The sequence below is a fragment of the Trichomonas vaginalis genome, chromosome V, assembly GCF_026262505.1.
Source record: "Trichomonas vaginalis G3 chromosome V, whole genome shotgun sequence".
NCBI lineage: Eukaryota > Parabasalia > Trichomonadida > Trichomonadidae > Trichomonas > Trichomonas vaginalis.
Genome location: NC_067207.1, coordinates 10,960,461 through 10,988,238, shown reverse-complemented (window position 1 = coordinate 10,988,238; position 27,778 = coordinate 10,960,461). Strand labels below are relative to the sequence as shown.

Sequence of the window (27,778 nt, the reverse complement as noted above, 5' to 3'; positions counted from 1 at the left end):
CTGGAATGAGACATGCAGACCGACAAGAGTGCACAATACACTCTTGTCGGTCAAAGTTTTGCAACCACATTCTGATTGCAGAAGATTGTCTCATTCTGGGAGACATGCAGTGACAATGTCTCCTGGAATGAGACATGCAGACCGACAAGAGTGCACAATACACTCTTGTCGGTCAAAGTTTTGCAACCACATTCTGATTGCAGAAGATTGTCTCATTCTGGGAGACATGCAGTGACAATGTCTCCTGGAATGAGACATGCAGACCGACAAGAGTGCACAATACACTCTTGTCGGTCAAAGTTTTGCAACCACATTCTGATTGCAGAAGATTGTCTCATTCTGGGAGACATGCAGTGACAATGTCTCCTGGAATGAGACATGCAGACCGACAAGAGTGCACAATACACTCTTGTCGGTCAAAGTTTTGCAACCACATTCTGATTGCAGAAGATTGTCTCATTCTGGGAGACATGCAGTGACAATGTCTCCTGGAATGAGACATGCAGACCGACAAGAGTGCACAATACACTCTTGTCGGTCAAAGTTTTGCAACCACATTCTGATTGCAGAAGATTGTCTCATTCTGGGAGACATGCAGTGACAATGTCTCCTGGAATGAGACATGCAGACCGACAAGAGTGCACAATACACTCTTGTCGGTCAAAGTTTTGCAACCACATTCTGATTGCAGAAGATTGTCTCATTCTGGGAGACATGCAGTGACAATGTCTCCTGGAATGAGACATGCAGACCGACAAGAGTGCACAATACACTCTTGTCGGTCAAAGTTTTGCAACCACATTCTGATTGCAGAAGATTGTCTCATTCTGGGAGACATGCAGTGACAATGTCTCCTGGAATGAGACATGCAGACCGACAAGAGTGCACAATACACTCTTGTCGGTCAAAGTTTTGCAACCACATTCTGATTGCAGAAGATTGTCTCATTCTGGGAGACATGCAGTGACAATGTCTCCTGGAATGAGACATGCAGACCGACAAGAGTGCACAATACACTCTTGTCGGTCAAAGTTTTGCAACCACATTCTGATTGCAGAAGATTGTCTCATTCTGGGAGACATGCAGTGACAATGTCTCCTGGAATGAGACATGCAGACCGACAAGAGTGCACAATACACTCTTGTCGGTCAAAGTTTTGCAACCACATTCTGATTGCAGAAGATTGTCTCATTCTGGGAGACATGCAGTGACAATGTCTCCTGGAATGAGACATGCAGACCGACAAGAGTGCACAATACACTCTTGTCGGTCAAAGTTTTGCAACCACATTCTGATTGCAGAAGATTGTCTCATTCTGGGAGACATGCAGTGACAATGTCTCCTGGAATGAGACATGCAGACCGACAAGAGTGCACAATACACTCTTGTCGGTCAAAGTTTTGCAACCACATTCTGATTGCAGAAGATTGTCTCATTCTGGGAGACATGCAGTGACAATGTCTCCTGGAATGAGACATGCAGACCGACAAGAGTGCACAATACACTCTTGTCGGTCAAAGTTTTGCAACCACATTCTGATTGCAGAAGATTGTCTCATTCTGGGAGACATGCAGTGACAATGTCTCCTGGAATGAGACATGCAGACCGACAAGAGTGCACAATACACTCTTGTCGGTCAAAGTTTTGCAACCACATTCTGATTGCAGAAGATTGTCTCATTCTGGGAGACATGCAGTGACAATGTCTCCTGGAATGAGACATGCAGACCGACAAGAGTGCACAATACACTCTTGTCGGTCAAAGTTTTGCAACCACATTCTGATTGCAGAAGATTGTCTCATTCTGGGAGACATGCAGTGACAATGTCTCCTGGAATGAGACATGCAGACCGACAAGAGTGCACAATACACTCTTGTCGGTCAAAGTTTTGCAACCACATTCTGATTGCAGAAGATTGTCTCATTCTGGGAGACATGCAGTGACAATGTCTCCTGGAATGAGACATGCAGACCGACAAGAGTGCACAATACACTCTTGTCGGTCAAAGTTTGCAACCACATTCTGATTGCAGAAGATTGTCTCATTCTGGGAGACATGCAGTGACAATGTCTCCTGGAATGAGACATGCAGACCGACAAGAGTGCACAATACACTCTTGTCGGTCAAAGTTTTGCAACCACATTCTGATTGCAGAAGATTGTCTCATTCTGGGAGACATGCAGTGACAATGTCTCCTGGAATGAGACATGCAGACCGACAAGAGTGCACAATACACTCTTGTCGGTCAAAGTTTTGCAACCACATTCTGATTGCAGAAGATTGTCTCATTCTGGGAGACATGCAGTGACAATGTCTCCTGGAATGAGACATGCAGACCGACAAGAGTGCACAATACACTCTTGTCGGTCAAAGTTTTGCAACCACATTCTGATTGCAGAAGATTGTCTCATTCTGGGAGACATGCAGTGACAATGTCTCCTGGAATGAGACATGCAGACCGACAAGAGTGCACAATACACTCTTGTCGGTCAAAGTTTTGCAACCACATTCTGATTGCAGAAGATTGTCTCATTCTGGGAGACATGCAGTGACAATGTCTCCTGGAATGAGACATGCAGACCGACAAGAGTGCACAATACACTCTTGTCGGTCAAAGTTTTGCAACCACATTCTGATTGCAGAAGATTGTCTCATTCTGGGAGACATGCAGTGACAATGTCTCCTGGAATGAGACATGCAGACCGACAAGAGTGCACAATACACTCTTGTCGGTCAAAGTTTTGCAACCACATTCTGATTGCAGAAGATTGTCTCATTCTGGGAGACATGCAGTGACAATGTCTCCTGGAATGAGACATGCAGACCGACAAGAGTGCACAATACACTCTTGTCGGTCAAAGTTTTGCAACCACATTCTGATTGCAGAAGATTGTCTCATTCTGGGAGACATGCAGTGACAATGTCTCCTGGAATGAGACATGCAGACCGACAAGAGTGCACAATACACTCTTGTCGGTCAAACTTCCGCATTCAAGTTATGAATGCGGAAGATTGTCTCATTCTGGGAGACATGCAGTGACAATGTCTCCTGGAATGAGACATGCAGACCGACAAGAGTGCATAATACACTCTTGTCGGTCAAAGTTTTGCAATCGCGTTGTGATTGCAAAAGATTGTGCTATTCCTGCATATTTTCTACGAGCCTGCTTCATAAAATTGAATCCTTCTATCCAAATTAAATGCGATTTCGCTAATCTTTCATCTAAAATCACTAATCAGAAGCATATTGCAAGTTAACTTGAACCGGCATGTTCCTCCTATCCTGTCTTTCAGTTCTTTCTATCAGCCATGGTTCACAAGGAGGAGAGCTTTGCGCACAATCAAACAGAAGATTGCGGCAGAGGAACCGGGAAGAGAGCAGCTTGAAGCGGTAAGCTGTTTTCAAGTCTTTAGTTAACAAACTTTAACAAAAGACATCTAAAAAATTTGAAATAATTGCAAAATAATGCCGTCAGGTAATGCGCACCTAAGGGAGGTGTTTTGCGGGAGCTGGGGGTATCTTGGTGAGTACTCAGGAGGCCAAGAAGGGCACCCCAACCGACATTTTGCTGACGCATTGTGTAAGCAACCATTCTGATAACCACTCAAACCGTCGGGACAAAATAATTTATGAAATTATAAGTCATCTTTCTAATACATATTTTTGGAAGGGCGTAAGATACGCCAACTTAAATATATTATTAAATATGAGAAAATCGCTCAACAAAAAAAAAATTCTTTCAAAAAGTTTGACATTGATCTTTCTAATACATATTTTTGGAAGGGCGTAAGATACGCCAACTTAAATATATTATTAAATATGAGAAAATCGCTCAACAAAAAAAAATTCTTTCAAAAAGTTTGACATTGATCTTTCTAATACATATCCTATGGAAGGAGTTTACATTCACAAAATAAAAACCAGTTCAAAATCTTATTACTCCTTGAATTAAAATCATTTAATTTCAAATCCATTCCAAATCCTTAAATCTGTATTAAAATCATTTTGCCAACAACCAACACAATACAAATTACATTTCCATATATCTTCTTGTCCATTTTAATTTTTTATCTCATTTTATTTAATTTTATTTAAAGCATATAGACATCGAGATCCTTTACACATAGTTATATAAAAGTCAAATACATAATAAATTCTTAATTCTAGAGATATCTCAAAATCTCAATTTTTTAATTTAAAATACCTTTCATTTTTCACAGTACTATCACAACAAACAAGCCATTTACTAATTAACACATATAAGAAAAATATCAAATTACAAAACAACTTTCAATATCATTCGCATCGAATTCTATTTTTTCATAATTATCAACTACATGTTATTATATAATATATGTCGGCGCATATTCCACTCTATACAAGTGTCAGACACACTCACACAAAGCTGTGAGATTCATACCTCTATCAGTAGGACTTCTCAAATCAAGAACACATATGTTTCACTATCGCACATCTGTGTAGGATCTAATTAACCCTTTGGACTGGTACTTCAAAATTTGATAATTTGATAATTTCATGTGATATCATCATTTGCCTTTAAAACAACTGTGCGTTAAACTAGACACGTTTCTCTATCATAATGCAAAATATCAAAGTTTGGGAGACTCCCAAAGTGTCTGAAACTGATCATAAGGGTGAAAAACCGTTTTCCAGAAGTTGGGAACGTAGGGTAATTTATATGTATCAGGTGACGAAACATTAACAAATATCTCAATTTTGGCAATTTTGTTATCTAACCGATATTTGTTATAAATCATTTCTGAGAAAGTTATTGCAAAAAATTTATTGATAACTATCTCGACATTGTTGATTGCTAATGTAATTTTTTCACTTGTATTGCAATTGTTAATCCTCTGGAATATCTGGGTATCCAGTTGAATTCTTACCATTAAAAAAATGCTGAAAATTTTAAAATTAATTATCCAAATATAATATTGTCAAAGTGAATTTTTTACACTATTATAAATTCATACATATGCACATACACATTCACCAGAACTTGCTGGATATTTTGAGTTATTGTGAAAAAATTGAGAACAAAAATGTGATTTATCGTTTTCGCCTCAATTTTCCATATGTCTGATAAGTGCCTCTGATTGTTATTTTTTTTTCAAAAATCATTAAAAGTATTGACGCCTGTTTTGTTCAGATCTCAATTTGTTATATTATATTTAGAATTATTTATACATAGTTCTGCCAAAGGGAGATTAACAGTAATAGGCAAATTGTGTGTGGAATATATCTAATCATATAACCTAAATTCATTTCATATTTATAGGAAATAATTATTTAAAACATATGGACAATTTTAAACTTTTTCGAAACTAGCTGAATAAAAATCCTAAAATAATTATACAATATGAATCTCAAAATGGGGTTTATGATTATTAGTAGTAGCAACTAATTTTAAAACTGCAAAATATATATAGAATTCATAATAAATTTTTAAAAAATAAACAATAAATAATAAACTTAATCATAATCATGGTATCTCATCTTTGATGTTTGATTTTGCTTATCTTTCTCTGGTGTCATGAACCTGCTGTTGATGATGTCTTGGAGCTGAATCTTTTCTCCTTCAGCAACATCATGTTCTGGAGCCAAAGTAAATGTAATTGATGGTTTAGATCTTGCAGAGTTGAACTGTTCTCTGTAGCTCTTAACATCAGGATTGTCTGGGTCAACAACTTCTGTGACTTTGGAGAAGGAGAGCTTGAGAGCCTTGGATCTCTCAGACAAAGGCCTTCTGTCTTCATAATCAAACATTGAAGAATCGCTCTTCATCTCGAGATAATCGTTGTTGACTTCCAACTTCGGTTTGTGAGAATTGCGATGTTTCTTAGTTCTTCTTTCGTTCTGGTCGTTTGAAGAGCTCAAAGAAGACTTCCTGTTTTCGCCTGAATGTGTCTGTTCGTTAACAACAGTTAGAGCGGACTTCCTTCCGTTCTGGACCATGTCTTCGCCAGGCATAACTGAGAACTTTTCGCTTGAATTCGTGCAAAAAGTGAAATTCTTCTTTTCAGACAAATTCAAAGTTCTTTCTTTGGATTCGACTTCAGGAACAATCTTAGGAGATTGTGAGAACTTCTCGCTGGAGTTATTGCAGAATGAAAGAGAAAGTTTCTTTTCTGGTTTAGAAAACTCTGATTCGTCCTTTATCGACGAAATTTCGAGTTTCGGAATTTCTTTTTCTTGAATTTCCAAAACATTTGGAGAATGAGATAACTGAGGAAGTTGTTTGACTTCTTCAGGCATCTCAATGACATTCTGAGTTATCGAGATCTGTGGTGATTGTCTCTGTTGCTCAGGAAGTTCAACCGAATTCGATGTATCTGAAATTCTTGGTTGAACTTTGTTTTCTGCTGGAAATTCAACAGTGTAAGAAGCATCAGAAATTTGCGGAATAATTTGTTTGACTTCTGGGAAATCAATTGATTTGGAAGAAGAAATCTGTGGCTGTACTTTAGCTTCTTCTGGTTTTTCAATGATGTTTTGACTCATCGAAAGTTGTGGTTGAACTTTCTCTTCGTCAGGAAGTTCAATTGCATTCGATGTCTCTGATATCTGTGGTTTAACTTGTTCTTGTTCAACTACAGGTATTTCTAAGACATTTGGAGATCGAGATAACTCTGGAAGATGTCTGTCTTCTATTGGCAAATCAATGGATTTAGATGAAGAAATTTGTGGTTGAGCTTTAATTTCTTCTGGTTTCTCAATGATGCTTTGGGAAGAAGATAATTGTGGTTTAACTTGTGGTTCTTCTTCTTTTGGTTTTATTGCTTCCTGTGTGAAGATTTGATCGACATTTGGAGTCATTGTTAATTTGACTTGTTTTGGTTCTGGTTCTTTATCAATTGAATCAACATTTAATGAAAGTTGTGGTTTGCTTTGTGGTTTAAATTCTCTTTCTTTTGGTTGTGATTCATCTTTGTCTGCATTAATAGGAACAATGGCTAAAGCAGGTTTCTTTTCTTCTTTCTCTTCTTGTTTCTCTTTTTCTTCTTCGACTTCTGGTCTCTCCAATGCATCAGAAACATTTTGAACTAAAGAAAGTTTTTCATTTTCTTCTTCTTTCTTTGGTGAGTTTAGTTTTTCTTCTTCTTCTTTCTTTGGTGAGTTTAGTTTTTCTTCTTCTTTGATGTCGAGAGAATGATCAGGAATTATTGCAAGAGAAAGCTTTGGTTTTTGATCTTGAGAATAGTTGAAATCTCTTTCTTTTGGTTTCTCTTCTTCGTTCTCCTTCTTCGGAGATTGTTTTTCTTCCTCTTTCTTCTCTTCTTTTTCTTCTGGTTTGTCAAGAGCGTTTTCTATCTCTGCAACTAAAGAAAGTTTTGGCTTTTCTTCTTTATTTTCTTCCTTCTTTGGTTCTTCATTAAGAGATTTTTCTTTTTCGTCTTCTTTCTTTGGAGATTTAGGCTCTTCTTCCTCTTTCTTTTCTTCTTTAGGAGACTCTGGTTTCTCTTCTTTTTCTTCATGTTTGTCTAATGCATTTGCTAAACCTTCAGCTAAAGAAAGTTTCGGCTTTTCCTCTTCTTTCTTTGGTTCTTCTTCCTTCTTCTCTTCCTCTTTAGGAGTTTTCTCTTCTTCATTAGGTTTCTCTTCCTTCTTTTCATCATCTTTCTTCTGTTCTTCTTCTTTAGGAGATTTTTTTTCTTCTTCTTTCTTTTCATCTGGTTTATCTAGTGCATTTGCTAAACCTTCAGCCAAAGAAAGCTTCGGTTTTTCTTCGTCCTTCTTTTCATCTTCTTTGGACTTCTCTTCTTCCTTAGGTTTTTCTTCTTCTTTCTTTTCATCATGTGGAGATTTTGGTTTTTCTTGTTCTTTATTTTCGATTTCTTTTGGTTTTTCTTCATCTTTCTTTTCATCTGGTTTAACTAATGTTGCTGCTAAACCAGCTGCCAAAGAAAGATTTGGCTTTTCTTCCTTTGGTTTTGTTTCCTCTTTCTTTTCTTCTTGTTTTGGCTTCTTATCTTCTGAATCTTTCAGAGACTCAGAAGATTTGCCAGACGCTTTTAAAGTCTTTGATTCATCTTCTTTTGGCTTGAAATCTCTTGGTTTAGTTGCAGAAGAATGTGGAGGAGGTGGTGGAGGTGCGTTACTGAATTGGCGACTGATTACATCCATGAAAGAAAGTGGACCAGGATCATCATCATCTGCATATTTGTTCTTCTTTGGTTCTTCTTTCTTTGTATTGTTTTGATGTTGTTGTGGTTTAGGTGGCTCTGGTTTCTTTTCTTGTTGTTTTGGCTGTTCTTTATGTTCTTGTGGTTTGAGGTTTTCTTTGGATGTATCTTTTGTTCCAAACATTCCAAAGAGATTGATTGGCTCGCTTGGCTTTGTTTCTTTCTTTGGTGCCTCTTTTGGTTTTTCTTTTGGCTTTTCCTCTTCTTTCTTTGGTTCTTCTTTTGGCTTTTCTTCAACTTTCTTTTCTTCTTTAGGTGGCTCTGGTTTCTTTTCTTGTTGTTTTGGCTGTTCTTTATGTTCTTGTGGTTTGAGGTTTTCTTTGGATGTATCTTTTGTTCCAAACATTCCAAAGAGATTGATTGGCTCGCTTGGCTTTGTTTCTTTCTTTGGTGCCTCTTTTGGTTTTCTTTTGGCTTTTCCTCTTCTTTCTTTGGTTCTTCTTTTGGCTTTTCTTCAACTTTCTTTTCTTCTTTAGGTGGCTCTGGTTCTTTCTTTTCTTCTTCTTTGTGGAGAAGTGCTGCACCAAGAGCTCCTGCAAGTGAGAGATCTTCCTTCTTCGGATTTTCCTCTTCTTTTGGTTTTTCAGTCTCTTTTTCATCTTCTTTAGGTTTGTCTTGATTTTCTGGTTCAGCTTTTTTTTCTTCCTTCTTTAATTCCTTTTCTTCTGGTTTAGTTTCTTCTCCTTCTTCATGTTTGTTAATTAAAGCTTCTCCTAATGCTGTTGCCAATGAAAGATCTTCTTTCTTTGGTTCTTCTTCCTTTGGTTTTTTTTCTTCTTTCTTCTCATCTTCTACTTTTTCTTCCTTAACTTCTTCTTCTTCTTCTTTCTTTGGTTCTTCTGTTGGTTTCTCTTCTTCTTTAGCCTTCTCTGGTTCTTCATCATGTTTGTTAAGAAGAGCTGCACCAAGAGCAGATGAGAGAGAAAGGTCTTTGTCTTTTGGATTTTCTTCTTCCTTCTTTTCATCATCTTCTTTTTCTTCAGGTTTTTCTTCTTTCTTTTCGTCTTCTTCGGCCTTTGGTTTTTCGTCTTCTTTCTTTTCTTCTTCTGATGGTTGAGTTTCTTCTGGTTTATCAGTTTGATGAACAAGTGCTGCACCAATTGCACTTGTGAGTGAAAGAGTTGGCTTTTCTTGATTTTCTTTGTCTTTGTCTTTGTCTTTCTTTTCTTCTTCTGGTTCTTTCTGTTCTGATTGTTCAGCTGGTTTTGCTTCTTCTTTTTCTTCTTCTTTCGTTTCTTCTGATTTGGATGGTTCGAATTCGCGGGATGTGGTTTCTGATGGATGTTCAAGAGCATCACTAACTGCACCGAATAGTGAAAGACCTGCTTTCTCGTCTTCTTTCTTTGCTGTGTTTGTTTCTTTTTCTTCTTCTTTTGGTTTTTCTTCTTCATCTTTCTTTTCTTCTGGCTTTTCAAGAGTCTTTTCAAGAGCCTTTGCAATGGATAAGTCATTTTCTGGCTTTTCATTGTCCTTTTTAGTTTCTTCTGGTAGCTTTTCTTCTTCTTGTTTGGGTTCTTCTGGTTGTGGAAGTTCTTTTTGTTCTTCTGCTTGTTCTGGTTCTTTCTTTTCTTCTTCTTTGTCAAGAAGTGCTGCACCAAGAGCTCCAGCAAGTGAGAGGTCTTCCTTCTTCGGATTTTCCTCTTCTTTTGGCTTTTCTTGTTCAGCTTTCTCTTCTTCTTTATGTTTGTCTTGATTTTCTGGTTCAGCTTTTTCTTCTTCCTTTGGTTTCTCTTCATCGTGTTTGTCGAGAAGAACAGCTCCAAGTGCTGATGCAAGAGAAGTATCGTTTGGTTTTACTTCATCAGCATCATGAAGATCTGATTTCTTTTCCTCGCTATCTCCTTCTTGATGTTCCTGTTCGGGCTGATGTACGTCGATTTTTTTGTTAAATTCTCTTGTTTTATTGTCATTTTGTTCGTTTGATTGCATTTCTCCAAGATTCCCTGGTTTTTGAAATAAAATTTTCTTTTCATGCCCCTCTGAAGGAGGCGGTTCCTTAGCATCTTCCTCTTCTGGGCTTTGTTCTGCTTCTTTCTTTTCTTCTTCTTCTTTAGGCTTCTCTTGTTCATCTTCCTTATTCTTAAGAAGAGCTGCTCCAAGTGCAGACGAGAGAGAAAGGTCGTTTTCTTTTGGTTTTTCTTCTTCCTCTTTCTTTGGTTCTTCTGCTGGTTTTTCTTCTTTAACTTCTTCTTCATTCTTTGGTTTCTCTTCTTCCTCTTTCTTTGGTTCTTCTGCTGGTTTTTCTTCTTTAACTTCTTCTTCATTCTTTGGTTTCTCTTCTTCCTTAGGCTTTTCTTCCTCGTGCTTGTCAAGAAGGGCTGCTCCAAGTGCTGAAGCCAATGAAAGATCTTTTGGCTTTTCTTCCTCTTTCTTTTCTTCTTCATTTGGTTTCTCTTCTTCCTTCTTTGGTTCTTCTTCTGTTTCTTTCTTCTCTTCTTCTTTAGGCTTTTCTTGTTCGTCCTCATGGTTCTTAAGAAGAGCTGCGCCAAGAGCTGATGAAAGTGAAAGATCTTTTGGCTTTTCTTCTTCTTTCTTCTCCTCAGGTTTTTCACCTTTAGCTTCTTCTTCCTTCTTTGGTTCTTCTGCTTCTTTGTTTTCTTCTTGAGGTTTTTCGGGTTCTTCTTCGTGTTTGTTAAGAAGGGCAGCTCCAAGTGCGGAAGAGAGTGAAAGATCTTTGTCCTTTGGCTTTTCTTCTTCTTTTTCTTCAGGTTTTTCTTCTTTAACTTCTTCTTGCTTTGGCTCTTCTTCTGTTTCCTTCTTTTCTGGGACTTCTTCATTGTGTTTATCAAGAAGAGCAGCACCAAGAGCTGATGCAAGTGAGAGATCTTTTGGTTTCTCTGCATCTTCCTCCTTCTTTGGCTCCTCTTCTTTCTTTTCTTCTTCGGCTGGCTTCTCTTCCTGAACTTCTTCTTTCTTTGGTTCTTCATCATGTTTATTAAGAAGAGCAGCACCAAGTGCAGAAGAAAGAGAAAGATCTTTGTCCTTTGGCTTTTCTTCTTTCTTCTCATCTTCTACTTTTTCTTCCTTAACTTCTTTATCTTCTTCTTTCTTTGGTTCTTCTGTTGGTTTCTCTTCTTCTTTAGGCTTATCTGGTTCTTCGTCATGCTTATTAAGAAGAGCTGCACCAAGAGCAGATGAGAGTGAAAGATCTTTGTCTTTTGGCTTTTCTTCTTCCTTCTTTTCATCATCTTCTTTTTCTTCAGGTTTTTCTTCCTTCTTTTCTTCTTCTTCGGCCTTTGGTTTTTCGTCTTCTTTCTTTTCTTCTTCTTCTTTCTTTTCTTCTTCTTCTTTCTTTTCTTCTTCTTCTTTCTTTTCTTCTTCTGATGGTTGAGTTTCTTCTGGTTTATCAGTTTGATGAACAAGTGCTGCACCAATTGCACTTGTGAGTGAAAGAGTTGGCTTTTCTTGATTTTCTTTGTCTTTGTCTTTCTTTTCTTCTTCTGGTTCTTTCTGTTCTGATTGTTCAGCTGGTTTTGCTTCTTCTTTTTCTTTTTTGGCTTCTTCTGATTTGGATGGTTCGAATTCGCGGGATGCGGTTTCTGATGGATGTTCAAGAGCATCACTAACTGCACCGAATAGTGAAAGACCTGCTTTCTCGTCTTCTTTCTTTGCTGTGTTTGTTTCTTTTTCTTCTTCTTTTGGTTTTTCTTCTTCATCTTTCTTTTCTTCTGGTTTCTCAAGAGTTTTTTCAAGAGCCTTTGCAATGGATAAGTCATTTTCTGGCTTTTCATCGTCTTTCTTTTCATCTTTCTCTTCTTTATTTTCTTGATTCTCTTCGGATTTCGGTTTTTCTTCATCTTTCTTCTCAAGAGCATCTGAGACCGCAGCAAAGATGGAGATTTTTGGTTGTTCCTCACTTTCTTTCTTATCTTCTTTGTTTTCTTCCGGTTTTTCTTCGTCATCATTATTTTTGATTTCGTTTTCTTTCATGATGTCACCAATTTTATCTGTAATTGATAGGCTTCTGTCTTTCTGTTCGTCTTCGTTTGGTTTTTCTTCAACTTTTGTCGGTTCAATATCTTTATTATCTTCAATATGAAGAGCTCGAGCCAAGCCTTTAGCCATTTCATTTCTGTTGTCATTGCTTTCTTCAGGTTGTGGCTTTTCTTCCTCTTTTTTATCTTCTTCTTCGGTTATATTATTTTCTTCCGGCTTTTCTTCATGTTTTTCTTCTTCTTCAGGCTTGTTTTCTTTATTTTCGATTTCCTTTTCCTGTTCTGGTTCTTTTTGATCATCAATTTTTTCAGAATCATCAATTTTATCTTTAATTTCATCAAATAATTTAGTATCAGCGTCATTTGTTGCATCTAACTCCTTTTCATTTACCTCTGGTTCTTTTTCTTTCTCTGTATCTTCTAATTCTTTATTTTCTACTGGATTTTCTTCTTTATTTTCATCGTTTTCGTTATTTTCGTCCTTATTTTCCTCTTCTTGAGGATTTTCTTCTGGACCATTGGATAATGAGTTTGAAACAGCTGCTGAAATAGCATTGTTTAGGATGTCCTTCTTCTGAGAATCAACAAATGAATTTAATTCTTCCTGATCAAGCCCGTAATCAGAAACTTCAGAATTATTCTCGGCGGAATTTTCTTTTTCTTCATTGTTTTGTTGTTCTTCCTCTTCATTCTTGCTGCCTTTTTGATCTAAGCCTTTTTCTTCGGAATCATTATGTACGTTATTTTCTGATTCTTCTTTTTCTTCTTTATTCGAGTCGTTATCATCAAGATTATCAAGGTTATCCTTAATAGCACTGCTCAAAGGCTTCAGATCCTTTTCAGTAGAAATATTTTGATCGTCATTTTCAGGATTTTGTTGCTTGTTGACTTTGATTTCATCATCGCTTCCGCTAATTTCTTTAACGGAATCCTGTATATTGAGATCATCATCAGAATTTTGCTCACTTTTTGTGAGATTTATTTCGCTGAGTTCTTCATCAGCTAATAAGTCTTTGTCAGTAGGCTCGATGTTGCTAAATTCGAAACTAAATGAAACATCTGTCTCGAGATTTTGAGACTTTGCATCATCATTTTGCGAATGATTTGTATTTTGCGATTGTGTTGAGCTTGCCGAGCTTGGTGTACTTGCTTTATGTGATTTAATTTGAATTAAGTAGCTTGTTGGCTTTTGAGTTGGAAAAGTCTCTTTCGGCTTCGAATTGACTCGTAACTTTGGTAAATTCTGCTTTTGAGCTGCTGCTGGCTTTCTTGTTGCTTTAATTGGCGCCTTTGGTTGTTGTGGGCGTGTTATAGAATCAACTTTCTTGCGTGCTCCATATGAAGTTTTAATAGGTCTTTGGCTATCACTATCGTAATTCGAATTTGCAGCAGATATAGCTGAGTCTTCGACCATAAATCCATCGTCAACAATGATTTTGCGTTTTCTTCTGACAGAAGAATTCGAAGCTGTAGATGCGCGCGAGTTTGTTTGTGATTCTGGACGTGAATTAAGTACTAATTCGTCAGGTGCTCCTAATTGTTCGACCCAATCAGGAATATGTTTATATCTTCTTGATGTATTTGTTAAAGATGACGATTCATGCAATCCTTTGATTAAAGCTAGATTATGTGCATCTTGTGCAAGTGTTTTTTTCATTTCAGCTTCTCTCTTTTTCTCATGAGCAACAATTCTTGGTGCAACAATGGGCGGAGAAGTATCAATTGAGCCGCAAATTTCGTTCAAATGATTACAATGCTGCTTATAAGCTCGTCTGCGGTCAAGAACATCGCAATATTCTGACACAACGGGCTTAGGATTGCAACTCATTATTCCTTGAACGATAGACGCAATGCACGTTATTTTGGAGAATTTATTTTTATCAATAGGGAAAACCGCAACCACTTTTTTAATCACGATTTAAATATATAAATCGCGATTTTTTAGAAAAATCGCGACTTTTTTAAAATCGCGTTTTTTAATGAATTGCGATTTTATTGTGGTCGCGATTTTTCAAAAAAATCGCGATTTATATGGAAAATCGCGTTATTGGTTCAATCTAAAGATCATTATTTAAAAAGTGAACTAAAAAATATAAATATAAGAATAGTAGTATATATGGAAGGGTTGTGTGACTTTTTTTGTAAATGTAAGAATTCATACAATATAGAACGATTTTGTATCATTTTTTTTAACATATGAAGTAAAAAATGTATGATTCTTACGGTTTTTATTCTTACGTTTTTGAATAAATCAAGATTTAAAAAATTTTCAAAATTGTAAGACATTTACACTCAACCCATACATAATGAAATAAAAGATAAAAAAAATTAACATTAATTTTAAAAGAAGCTATATATAGATGATGTCAGATATTCCGCGATTAATTAAACATTGTTGAATAACTGAATGGGTCAAACTTCTTACGAAAAATTAAAACTTAGTTATGTTTATTATTTTATTTTTTTATTTTGTATGAAATGAGTGTCAAGACTAACGACGTTAAAAAATTAGGATTCACAAACAGGGAAATAAAGGATATATTAGAGGAGGCGGGTTATGAGGTTGATAAATATTATTTAAGAAATTGTCAAAAATTCGCGGAGTTTTTAAATGAGTTTGATTATGATGGAAAAATGAATAAAGATGATGTTATAAATTTCTTATATCCCACATCTAAAGAAGAAAAACCTAAAGAACCTGATGTTTTCCCTGAATATTATGAAGAACGAATTAAAGATGATGAATACGATGAAATTGAAAGACTGGAAAAAATAAGAGATGAAATAGATGAAAAAATTAAGGAATTAAGAGAAGTTGAAAAATATAATGAAAATGAAGTAGAGGGTTTAATGAATATCCCAGCTTCAGAATCAGAAGTTCAGAAATCTCATGAAGAAAGATATAAAAATTATGTCTCAGAATCAACACAAAATTTATTAGATGGTGAAATAGACGAAACACTTTCAGAAGAAGGTACTAAATTTATTCGTAAACATAAGTTACAATTTATTGATAATGAAGAATACCCCTGTATCTTATTTTCATCACCTTTAGATTCCGAAAAATTCAAAAAAGCTCTTAAAAACGTGACATATGCAACTAATACGATTAAGAAAGAAGATCATGATATTTACACAAATTATTATTTAAATAAATGCACGGGTGTTGATAAAGTTTTTGATTTATTAGATAAAATATCAAAAGAAACCATTGGAACATATAAAATTTTATGTGATTGCGGTTTCATTGTTGAAGATACCAATAATGTTTCATATGAAAGAACAGCACCGAAGGAAGACGAAGTTGAAAGGTCCATACCATTCGTTATTAAGAACATAAAAGATATGAAAACGTATAAGCATTATATTTATTCATTTATTTCAGAAAAAATGGAAGCAACCCATAAAACATCTTCTCATCATTTTATAGCTATTCATACATTCCTTTTCAAAGTTGTGAAATTAAATAAGACAGGAATTAGATTTAATGTATCAGGGTACGCATTCTTGAGTAAATTAAAATGTATTCGTCACGTCGCAGATGATAAAAATTTATGTGTTCTTAATTCATTTTATGGACTTTAAAAAATAAACTTTATTTTTATTTATTTTTTAATTTTTATTCTTACATAAATGAACAAAAACGGAACAGCTAAAATGAATGATAATCAAATTAGAGCAGAAGGTAGAAGGTTATTTAAACGCTTCTATAACATTCCTGATGGTGTTAATCCTAAAACTCGTAGAAGCTATTTAAATGAAGCAATAGATGCATATGAAGGTTTTGACATTTCATCAGAAAGTGAGAGATTAGCGAGAATGTTAAATGTTAATATTGATTTCTATTATTGTGATCCTCAACCAGAAGACGTGGACATAAATAAGGTAGACTTTCCATTAGTGGAATCAATAATGATAGATCCAGAATTTGAAACAGTAAATATTTTATTAACACAGAGTCCATGTGGAAAACTTCACGCTGACAGAATAACAGACGTTGAAGCACTCACCGGCTATAAAGTTTGTCATTTGTAAAGAAGAAGTTTATTCTATCCGTGATGATCCAGAAAGGAAAAACCAAAGAAGATTTTTAAAGCATTGTGAGAAATGTAAAGAAAATAATGGAAGATTAATTCAAGACGTTCAATTGCAAAAGACACAGCAACCATATGCACCACATATTACGAAACAGAAGATATATCAGTGGTTATTAGCTCACAATTTGCAGGAATATTATAAACCGACAAGATATTATATTACTTTTGACTTTGAAACATTAGAGACTAAAGAAGAATTACAACTTTCTGAGTGTGCAACTTTGAACGCTTACTTAAAACCATTCATGGTATCATCAACGGTTAAATTAAACGATAAAACATATACGAGGAATTTTTGCTTAACTTCGAGTGATTCTTTTATTTCTGATTGGATTGAGTTTTTATTTTCAACCTGTTCATTAGTTGCTAAATCAAATATTGAACAATATGAAGAATTATTGAAGCCGCAAACGGTGGGGACTTTGTCTCATACATTAAATGAAAAACAGAAGGAAGCATTTAAAGAACTTCTAGATGAGGAATTCAATAAAGTGAATATCATAGGTTTTAATTCGGGAAAGTTTGATTTAAATTTAATTCTTCGTGATTTAAACACTGCAAAATGGAAAATAAAATCAATGCTGGGTTCATCTTCACAATTTAAGCAAATCATTGTAAAGAAAACAAACGTTCCATATGAATTGAGATTTATTGACATCAGAAATTATATAGCGGGTGGGACATTAGACCAATTCACTCAAGATTTCGGAAACAATAAATCACGTGTTAAATCCTTTTTCCCTTATCAATTCATGTGGGAAAATTACGAAGAAGAATTATATAAAGTGGAACCATTCACTCAAGATTCATTTTATTCAGCATTAACTCAAGAAACTATATCAGATAGTGATTATCAAATATATCTCAATGATGCTAAAAATTTTAAGAATAGATTAGAATATTTTATTCATTATTGCAATAAAGATGTTGAAATTATGATTGACCCAATCGATAAAATTATTGAAGAAACATTTGTTTATAAAATTGATATGCTTCATAATCTTTCTTTATCATCGAATGCTTCAATGATTCGTTACGCTTTAGCATATAAAGACTTTAATCCTAATGAAAAATATCCTGAGGAAGAGATAGAATCAAGTTTTGAATTAACGAAAAAGTATTGGAAATATAAAATTGAATCATATAAGAAACAAGATGAAAAAGCAGAAAGAGATACTAAAAATAATGTTTCAATGGATGATTTTCAATACTATCACGATTTAATCCTTTCATCTAAATGCAAAATGTGTGGTAAAGCGTTTACATATGCAAATAAACCAACATTAGATAGAATCGATAATGAAAAACCACATACCAAAGAAAATTGTCAGTTAATGTGTTGTTATTGCAATGTCGTAAAATCAAATAAAGATGAAGATGTTCAACGTTTAAGAATCAATTTAAGAAATTATGCATTAAAAAATAATTTACCAATGACTTTAGATTCAGTTGAAGCTTATCACATTCTCCGTAATGGAATTACTGGTGGTCTATCAAATGTTCAACATAGAGTAATCTTAAAGGAATCACGCACATTAATAAACTTTCATATAATCCAGAAACTAAAACTGTATCAAATGAGGACACCACCAACATTATGACTCATTTCGTTGGTGTTGATTTTAATTCATTATATCCTTCATCATTTTCATCTAATCCTCATGATTTCATTCAATATACTGACCATAAAATGTATATGCCGGGAAGATTGAATGGTGTTATCATTTGTGATACAGCAACAAAGAAAGCAAAAGCATTGGGAATAATTAAGAAGAAAAATACTTTATTCGTGGCTGAAGTAAAGGGTCACATTGATGAAAAATACATTAATGATTACATAAACTTTTTACCGATAATAAGAAACTTAGATATTATCACAGATGAAAAAACAATTGGTGTTTTATGTATAATTACATGAAATCAAACAATCTACCAGTTGACCAGAAACAGAGAAAATTAACTCAGTTAGCATCAACACACAACCAATATCAACCATTTTCTTCTTATTATCTTTGGTATCTAATAGACAGATTTCATTTTATCATCGATGACATTCAATCAATTTTAACATTTACTAAAAACACTTGCTTTAATGAATTTGTGAATGAATTTATGATCGAAAGACAAAAGGCTGAATTAGAAGGAAATAAAGGAAAAAGTTTATTTTGCAAGATTTCACTTAATGGATCATATGGTTACGATGCAATGAATACACAAAATTACGCAAAGACTAAAATAATGAATGCACAGAAGGCACGCGTTGCATGTATGTCAAATAAGTTTAAAAACATAAGAGAAATAGGTGAAGATGCGTATCAAATGATGCTCAAAGATAGATTTTATAGATGTGATACATGTTTACAAGAGGCATTCTTCACTTTAGATAATGCTAAATACTGGTATTTGGTTTTCATTTATGATTTTATGTATAAATGCATGAATGTTAATCGTTTTCATTTCATTGAAGGTGATACTGATTCATCTTATTGGGCAATCGCTGGTGATCTAAATCTTCCTAACACTCAAGCATTTCAAGCAATTGTTACTGATAAACAATTTTATGATAAAAACATTTTCAAATTCGCACCATTTGATTTCTTCTGTTTTGATGAGAAATTTAAACCTAAATTAAAGAATAAAGCTGAAGAAAAAGCACATGAGAAGAAGTTATTGGGTTTAGCAATTGAGAAACAAGGTGATAACATGGTTGCTTTATGCCCCAAGTGTTATACATCATTCAACGGTTCAATTGATGGGGGTGATTTTAAAAAGATTGCACAAAAAATGAAAGGTGTTAGTTTACGACAAAATAAACAATTAACACCTAAAAATTATTTGGATATAATAAATGATAAAGTGATATTTGATGGTCAGAATATTAATTTACAACTTAAAAACAGGTCAATGACTCGCTTAACAATTGGTAAGACTGCATTAACAGGAGCACACACTAAGGCTGTATGTTGTGAAAATGGATGTTGTATGCCGTTTATTTAATAAAATGCCACAGAAGAGACAAAAGGAACCGTTAATAATGGTTTTGATTCTTGATCAAAGAGGTGGGCGCCCTTAAAACATTTATTTTATTTTTATATAAATGGATAATGTAGATTTAAAAATTTTAATTGATGATTTAGTATTTAATCAAAATTTTCTTACTTATTATGAATTAAAAGCATATCTCCAAAAATATGATGAAAATATAACGGGTGATGATATGGATTATTATTATTCATATTATAAAAATGAAATTTTGAAATATCATGATAAAATAATTTCTAAAATTAAAGACAAAATTAAAAATAATGAATATACAAAGGGAAAAACTAAATCACAACTTAAACAATTGAAAGATTTCAAAAATAAAGTATTAACAGAAGAAGATATTGATGAATTATATAAATTATATAATCCTGAGCTGCAAAAAACAAAGGAACAAAAGCTAAAAGTGCAAAACGCCCAGGTCATTCAGACATAAATGAAGCACAAGCTTTAATTTATGATTCATTAGTTAAACCACATTCAGCCCGACTTTTAAATGAAGATCAACTTTTGGAATTCATCCTTCAACATAAACTCGAAGCGGGAAAGTATATCAAACCTTTATATACAGCATATTTAAAACAAATGAATAGAATACATCCGGAATTAATGAAAGGAGGAATGAAATCCAAAACTTCATCATCCAAAATCAAAGCAGATAAAATTAAACCACTTGCAACCCCAAAACCTCCAACAGTAGTACCTCCTCCTCCTTCAGTTAATCCTTCATCATTCACTTTATTATATCCATTTCAAACATTAAAGAAGCAAAAAGATTTTAAAAGGATTTCAAGATATTAAATAAACCAATTGACCCAAAAATTCAACCGTTAAGGAAAAATTTGGTCGCCCTTCATTTGCACCATATCCATATTCATACGAAATCGATCATTTAGAATATTCAAAAGGAAATGTTACTTATTTATTTGCCATTAACATTAACACAAGAATTTTATATTGCATTCCGTGAAAGGGAAAACAGAACAGGAAACAAGAAGAGCTATTCAATACTTACTAGATCATGAAAGAGTAGATAATTCTGATGGTGATAAAGGATTTCAGGCAGCTATGGCTCATTATTTCCCACAAATTAATTTTTTACTTTTCATCCTCTCCATATACGTTTCATAATAAAATAGTTGATGCAGTAATGAGAACTCTTAGAGATGCGTTAGGGGTTAACGGTCAGATATACTGGGATGGAAATCATGACTCCATCATACAGCAGTTAGTATATTATTACAATAATATGGCATAGAACTATAAACATGAAACCGGTGGAAATGAAAAATGATATTTCAAAAGAATGGGAATATATTAAAAGCAAATGGAAAGGTTAAATGATGTTAAACGTGAACAAATTAATTCGGGGCTCATGAATTTTAAACAAGGGGATAAAGTTTTGATTCATCTCGATTATGGAAAAACTGATAAATCAATGACAAAAAGAAGACGAAGATTTGACACAATAGCTGAATTTGTTAGATATATTAACGGTAATGTATTAGTTGAGGTTAACAATAAATTAATAGAAATTCCGATTTATTTTATTACTCCATTATATTTAAATAACATTTAATTTTTTTATTTCGTAAGAAATGAGTGACAACGAAGCAGCCAAGAGTCCAGACGATGAATATAAAAAGAAACTAAACAGAATTAAATCAAAAATATGCTATTGCAAAAAGAAGCAGCAATGTGGTGGGGTTGAAAACGATAAAGAGAGGAAAGAAAGAATCGAAAAATTAAAAACTTACCGTTCAATCCTTAAACTGAGTGAAGCAAAAATAAAAGAATTTAATAGAATAAATAAATTGATTGGAAGAGATGAATTTAATAAAGATGAATTTTTAAACTCAATCCAAATTTAATTTTTTTCGGTGATACTATGTCACCATGTGTCACCAGGTTAATTAACTTCTCTGAAAAAATGATGACAACATGACATTTTGACAACAACATAGGGGTTATGATGCAGTCCAAAAAATAAAGTTAGTTTTAAAATTATTTTTATTTTTTTATTCCTATATAAATGACAGCAACAAACGACAGCAGCAACTTTATCGTTTCTGATGAAAAAGTTATTGATTCATTAGTTGAGGAATTAGTTGTGGCAGAAACTAAAACCCTCAACGAAAGAATTGGTGAAAACATGATTGATTTACATAACTACCTCAAACATGATGGGAGAAGAGGAAGGAAAACTGGTATGGCTTTATTAGTAAATAAAATTCCAAATTTAACGATTATAGATGTTGATATCAATAAATCGTACAATGATGAACTTAAAGAAACAGTTAGAAAAGACATTTTATCAAAACTTTCGGATAAAGATGTTATTGTTAAAACCGCTTCAGGAGGTCTTCACATTTATTGCAACACTAATTTCTTCTATGCAGTTTCGAACAGAATGATTAAATGCTATTCCTGCAATGATTACGATATTGATATCATGACGTCAATGGATGATTCAAAGCGTTCTTTAGTAGTTATGGCTGATTCAAGAGTTCGCAAGAATGCAACAGAACCAATCAATACATACTCATTCATTCGTGGAAGTTATGATTCAACATTAACTAGAACAGTGAATGATATATTAAATGATTTGAATATTAAGGTAAGAGTTGAACAGAAGAATGAAGAAATAAAGACTATCATGAATGAAAACAAAGATGTAAACATTGACGATAAACTTGTCCAGAGCATAGTTGATGGCATCTGTGATTTTGAAGTACATAATGACGGTGGAAACATGAATTTAGAAAAAGAAATAACATTATTCACACTGTTTCAAGCTATTAATTCGTTACCTAATCATTTGATTAATGAAGCATACGATAACGTTTATAACTTCTGCAGTTTAACAGAAAATGCAAAAAGTAATTTTGAAAAAGCACGTAATAGATATGCACATTTAATGACTTCTCCATTTGTTTTGGTGAAGATTCTAAAACTATATCAAAAGGAATATTATGATGAATATGTTTTGCCTTTATTACGTAAGCCAAAAATAACATTCGATATCAAACTTGATGACTCGTTTTTGATAACAGATATTAGACGCAAGGCTGAAAATCATCAGTATAAAAACAGTTCTGAAGTAATTGAGGATTTATCACGTGTAATCCGTTTTGTAGATTGTGGAAATAAATATTTCATTCAAAAGGACTATAATATCCACGACAAAATGAATCAAATATCATTCGTTCTTCAATCAAACATGAAAGAGTCACTCAAAATGATTAAATTATTTAATGAAGAAGGTAAAACAATAACAGCATGGGATGTACTATTAAATCAATTGTCTTCATTAACCGTTAAGGGTGTTTGCTTTAAATCTGATTCCCCCGATGTTTTCTCAACGTTTCAAGGTTATAAATACAACATTCTCGAAAAACCAGATTACTCAAAAATTGAGATGTTTATGAATTTCATTAAAGAAGCCGTTTGTGATAATAACGATGAAGTGTATAAATACCTTCTCGGCTGGATTGCATCAATGATTCAACATCCTGGAATCAAGAATGAAACATCAATTATTTTGAAAGGACTTCAGGGAACAGGTAAAAACAGATTCACTGACATTATTTCTGAACTTCTCGCCGGTTATTCATGCAAAAACATTACCGAAATAAGTGAGCTAACGGGTAATTTCAATTCAGTAGTTGAGAATAAAATGTTTCTTGTACTTAATGAACTCAAGAATGTAGGTGAAGATAGACTCGCAAACTTCAACGCTTTGAAATCAATTATTACGGATAATGAGATAAGAATTAATGAAAAGAATCAACCCAGAAGAACAGCACAAAACGTTGCAAACTTCATTTTCGTAACTAACAACGTTTACCCTGTCAAAATTGAAGTTGGAGACAGAAGATATGTAGTTTTAAGAGTTAATGGTAAATTTAAGGGTCAATTTGATTATTTCAAGAATTTGATGAATTCATGCACAAAGGAATTTTATGATAATTTACTGACGTATTTTATGCAATATGACCTTTCATCATTTAATGTACGAATCATACCGATGACTGAAGCCAAACAAGATTTAATTGAATTATCAACAAATCCTTTAGATGTATGGATAAATACACATTATGATGAATTGTGTGCAGGTATGACGTGTAAAAATGCGCTATTCTGCAAACCATCAGACATGAAAGACAAGAATTTCCAAATGAGCATTAAGGATAAATGTGATAGGAAACAGAGAAGAATAGATGATAAACAGACATGGTGTTATGTTTTGAAAGAAGAAATGAAAGGATTATATAAACAGGTTGAACCAAACGATAATGAGGATTCATTTACTGACGATGAAATACCTGCAAATGAAGCTTTATAAAGTATGATTTGAATTTATTTTTTGCCTTCCTCGTTAATGTTTTCAGGTTATTCAATTATGAAGCATTATTGAAGAACTGAAGGTGTCACCATGTCACCATGTGTCACCAGGTTATTCAACTTCTCTGAAAAAATGAGACAACATGACATTTTGACAACATATTAATGACAACATGGGGGGAGGTACTTATGAAGCATTATTGAAGAACTGAAGGTGTCACCATGTCACCATGTGTCACCAGGTTATTCAACTTCTCTGAAAAAATGAGACAACATGACATTTTGACAACATATTAATGACAACATGGGGGGAGGTACTTATGAAGCATTATTGAAGAACTGAAGGTGTCACCATGTCACCATGTGTCACCAGGTTATTCAACTTCTCTGAAAAAATGAGACAACATGACATTTTGACAACATATTAATGACAACATGACATTTTGACAACATATTAATGACAACATGACATTTTGACAACATATTAATGACAACATGACATTTTGACAACTTATTAATGACAACATGACATTATGACAACATGACATTTTGACAACATATTAATGACAACATGACATTTTGACAACATGACATTATGACAACAACATAGGGGGAGGTACTTATGAAGCATTATTGAAGAACCTATGTTGTCATTAATATGTTGTCATTAATATGTTGTCATTAATATGTTGTCATTAATATGTTGTCATTAATATGTTGTCATTAATATGTTGTCATTAATATGTTGTCATTAATATGTTGTCATTAATATGTTGTCATTAATATGTTGTCATTAATATGTTGTCATTAATATGTTGTCAAAATGTCATGTTGTCAAAATGTCATGTTGTCTCATTTTTTCAGAGAAGTTGAATAACCTGGTGACACATGGTGACATGGTGACACCTTCAGTTCTTCAATAATGCTTCATAATTGAATAACCTGAAAACATTAACGAAAACATTAACGATAAAATATATTTTTGGTCGTTTATGATAAAAATAAATGGTTCATTTACTCACAATATTTTTGTACAAAACGACCCCAAACTTTTAACTTCTTTTCTGCAGCTTCAAATGCTATCTTAGCGAGTTCATATTCTCTAAATTCTCTCTTTAAATCTTCTTGTTCCCATTGGTCTAGTTCGTATGGAGAATCTCTATAACCATAACATATCTCTCGTTCATGTTCTAATTGTTTTTCACATATTTTTCCAACTTCTTCTTCAAACAAATGTTTAGCATTCTCTACTGTATCTTCGAGTTCTTCTTCATCTAATTTCTCATGAACTTTCTTGTCTATGGAGTCCATAATATCTTTGACATAAAATGCATACTTTACTGAGCACCATTCAGCAATAAAATGAATGAGGTCAGGATGTATGTAAATACCTTTGAATTCATTTATAACACCCTTAGTAAGCTCATAAAATGCTTGTTTTGAGGTTGAGCCACTTTTGGCTCGACCGTATTCGTTCATCCAAAACTTAAGAATTTCCCGCATTTTAGTACTATTGAGAAATCTGTTTAAATGGTTTAACCCTCCCGTTTCTCTTGCCATCTTTGTTGCATTAATGTAACCATCCTTGTCTCTACGTAAGACTTCAATACCATTATAAGTGCCTTTTGTGAATGTTTCACCATTAGATTTGTTTGTGAATGTTTTTGCTTCGACTGACATTTCTGTTCTTACATACAAAATAAAAAAATAAAAATAATTTTAAAAATAATTCATTTTTGCCTTCCTCCTGAACTGTTGTCAAAATGTCATATTGTCACTATTTTTAAAAGAAGTTAATTGACATGGTAGCAGTGAAATAAAATTTTGTTATCAGTTATTTTATCATCGTTTTATTAAGTTCATCTTTAGTTAATAATTTGAATGGATTCGCTAATGTTCCACCTTGAGTCACAACACCTGCCCTGGCTAATTGTGAAGAACCTGGGATAAGTACTCCACGAAATGATTTCATTGGTATCATTAATTTAGAAATAGTTGGCTTAATTAATTTTGTCATTTATGATAAAAATAAAATTGCATAATTTAAATTTTTCTTTCTCATTTTCTCATTTTTCATCCTGTTTTGGTTTCAGCAACTTTTCAAGTTGTTGTCTTGTCAGTAACTTTAATTTTAACTTTGGATCAAATATTGGGTTTCCATCTTTATCTCTTCCAATAACACCATATGGTAGAATCTTCATTTATACTAAAATAAAAATTTAAATTATGCTGTTCGCTCTTTTGGAGCTCAGGACTTTCAGTCCGTTCTAAAGTTTGTTTTACAAACATTGAGCGTTCATTGAACTCTATACCATGCGTAAACTGTCATGTAAGGTGGCATGTATTCTTTACTTTGTCCCGTTGTTTGTGTATATCCTGAAACGAAATGTGTATGGTTTCCTTCTCCCTGAGTGTCACTCCAGTAACAATTTATAGCAAACTTAACGTCGTCTTTAACATCATATCCTTTACCTTTTGTCATTCCTGACCAATCCCAATATCTATGCTTATGCCAACCTGCCTGAGATGTACTTAAATCTATGTAGTGACTGTGTGCAGGTAAATTTTCACCTGAAATCGTTTTACTTCCACCTGTTTCCTTTGAAGAGATTGCACAATACAAAAACCTGTCTACAATCTGTTCCCATGCACCAACACCAAACATTACTTGAGGACCTCTTGCATCCATAGATGTATAAATAGAACCTACTGGGTTCATTAAATCAAACATATGAGATAATATAGGATTGTCTATTTTGAACTTAAAATATAGTGCAACTATTTCAGGTTTCTTCTGGTTTGTGTCAGAATATTTTTTATAATATAATCTTATGTTTTCAGGGTAGGTAAAATCTTGACTATAATATTTATTTTTGTCATCTGTATAATAATATACTATTCTCGTTTTTTCTATTGCATTATATCTTTTATATCTATAATAATCTAAATATAATGTTAGCTTTTGTTCATCTACATGTGGTGTTCTGTCGTCATCTCCATAGTCATAATAATATGGTGCTGGAGCTGGGTGAGGCAATGTCATATCTGTCATTTCATAAACTCTTAAATATTTCTTTTGTTCGTCTCCATATAAGTTTAAGTAGCAGTTGTTGTCTAATGGAACTTTAACTTGTGTACCATTATTCTTTATATAGCTTACATACATTTCATTGTTATTTTTCGGAATGAGTTTACACCATTTTTTAAGGACTGTACCAATTGCCATCTAAAATATTTATTTTCTTCATTGACAGAAAAGTCACCAACAATAGTTTCAATATTTTTTGTTGTTCCTATCAAACTTTGGTATATTTCGTTGACATATTCCTTATCTGCCTTCTTCTCTAACTCACCATTAACATAAGTTTTATCTGCTTTAAGGTCTAAACATCCTGAAACCCATCCTGTATCAGCTTTAGTTTTAAAATCTTTGATGTCCATTCATGATACCATTCAACCCTTTCTTTAATTTCATTATCTTTTTCATCAACATAAACCAAATTTGCCTTCTTCATTAATTCACCGTTGACATATTCCTTATCTGCCTTCTTCTCTAACTCACCATTAACATAAGTTTTATCTGCTTTAAGGTCTAAACATCCTGAAACCCATCCTGTATCAGCTTTAGTTTTAAAAATCTTTGATGTCCATTCATGATACCATTCAACCCTTTCTTTAATTTCATTATCTTTTTCATCAACATAAACCAAATTTGCCTTCTTCATTAATTCACCGTTGACATATTCCTTATCTGCCTTCTTCATTATGTCATTAAGGAAACCTTTTATGAATTCCTCATTTAAATTAAATCTTCCAATCTTCAAAACTTTAGGAAATGCATTTAATGCGTAATATCTTTGTTCTTCTGGTGGAATTGATGTTATATCATCCGTTATACCTTTAATTTTTGAATTCATAAATAAAATTTCTTTTATATTTGATATCACTGCACCACCTTTGCAAACGAATTCGAAATGGTCATTTTTCAATACTATCTCCAAATCTCCATATTTCAACCTTTGTGTTTGTTCTGCTGTCTTTGAATTATATGCATATATGGCGTATGTAATGGTCTGAAGGACCTGGGTGCTTTGCGCCTTAAGTTGCTGTGGTTGCTGTTGTTTAATCATTTATTATGATTTAAAAATAAATATT

The 27,778-nt window shown here is 33.5% G+C and overlaps 7 protein-coding genes and 1 pseudogene across 8 annotated transcripts, besides 2 other annotated features; 4 read left to right on the top strand and 4 right to left on the bottom strand.

Moving 5' to 3' along the window:
• Positions 1 to 5,494: 5,494 nt before the first annotated feature.
• TVAGG3_0315410 (uncharacterized protein) lies at positions 5,495 to 6,838 on the bottom strand (the record flags this gene model as incomplete). The annotated part of the gene is made up of 1 exon (XM_001305065.1): positions 5,495 to 6,838. One exon carries the CDS (start codon positions 6,836 to 6,838, stop codon positions 5,495 to 5,497), a length of 1,344 nt encoding a protein of 447 aa, XP_001305066.1.
• A 1,298-nt stretch (positions 6,839 to 8,136) lies between these two features.
• TVAGG3_0315400 (nuclear chaperone required for maturation and nuclear export of pre-60s ribosome subunits) lies at positions 8,137 to 13,968 on the bottom strand (the record flags this gene model as incomplete). Its single annotated transcript, XM_001305066.2, has 1 exon — positions 8,137 to 13,968. One exon carries the CDS (start codon positions 13,966 to 13,968, stop codon positions 8,137 to 8,139), a length of 5,832 nt encoding a protein of 1,943 aa, XP_001305067.2.
• A 588-nt stretch (positions 13,969 to 14,556) lies between these two features.
• Positions 14,557 to 15,045: a mobile genetic element.
• Positions 14,667 to 27,778: part of a mobile genetic element that runs on past the window's edge.
• TVAGG3_0315380 (DNA/RNA polymerases family) lies at positions 18,350 to 19,234 on the top strand (the record flags this gene model as incomplete). The annotated part of the gene is made up of 1 exon (XM_051230016.1): positions 18,350 to 19,234. One exon carries the CDS (start codon positions 18,350 to 18,352, stop codon positions 19,232 to 19,234), a length of 885 nt encoding a protein of 294 aa, XP_051099746.1.
• TVAGG3_0315370 (uncharacterized protein) lies at positions 20,878 to 21,150 on the top strand (the record flags this gene model as incomplete). The annotated part of the gene is made up of 1 exon (XM_051230015.1): positions 20,878 to 21,150. One exon carries the CDS (start codon positions 20,878 to 20,880, stop codon positions 21,148 to 21,150), a length of 273 nt encoding a protein of 90 aa, XP_051099745.1.
• TVAGG3_0315360 (Prim-pol domain family) lies at positions 21,312 to 22,615 on the top strand (the record flags this gene model as incomplete). Its single annotated transcript, XM_051230014.1, has 1 exon — positions 21,312 to 22,615. A coding segment is annotated over one exon (1,304 nt), but the record flags the coding sequence as incomplete, so codon positions are not given.
• Positions 22,698 to 23,624, top strand: TVAGG3_0315350 (uncharacterized protein; the record flags this gene model as incomplete). The annotated part of the gene is made up of 1 exon (XM_051230013.1): positions 22,698 to 23,624. One exon carries the CDS (start codon positions 22,698 to 22,700, stop codon positions 23,622 to 23,624), a length of 927 nt encoding a protein of 308 aa, XP_051099743.1.
• Positions 25,159 to 25,296, bottom strand: TVAGG3_0315340 (uncharacterized protein; the record flags this gene model as incomplete). The annotated part of the gene is made up of 1 exon (XM_051230012.1): positions 25,159 to 25,296. A coding segment is annotated over one exon (138 nt), but the record flags the coding sequence as incomplete, so codon positions are not given.
• Positions 26,973 to 27,753, bottom strand: TVAGG3_0315330 (annotated as a pseudogene). Its single transcript has one exon. A coding segment is annotated over exon 1 (781 nt).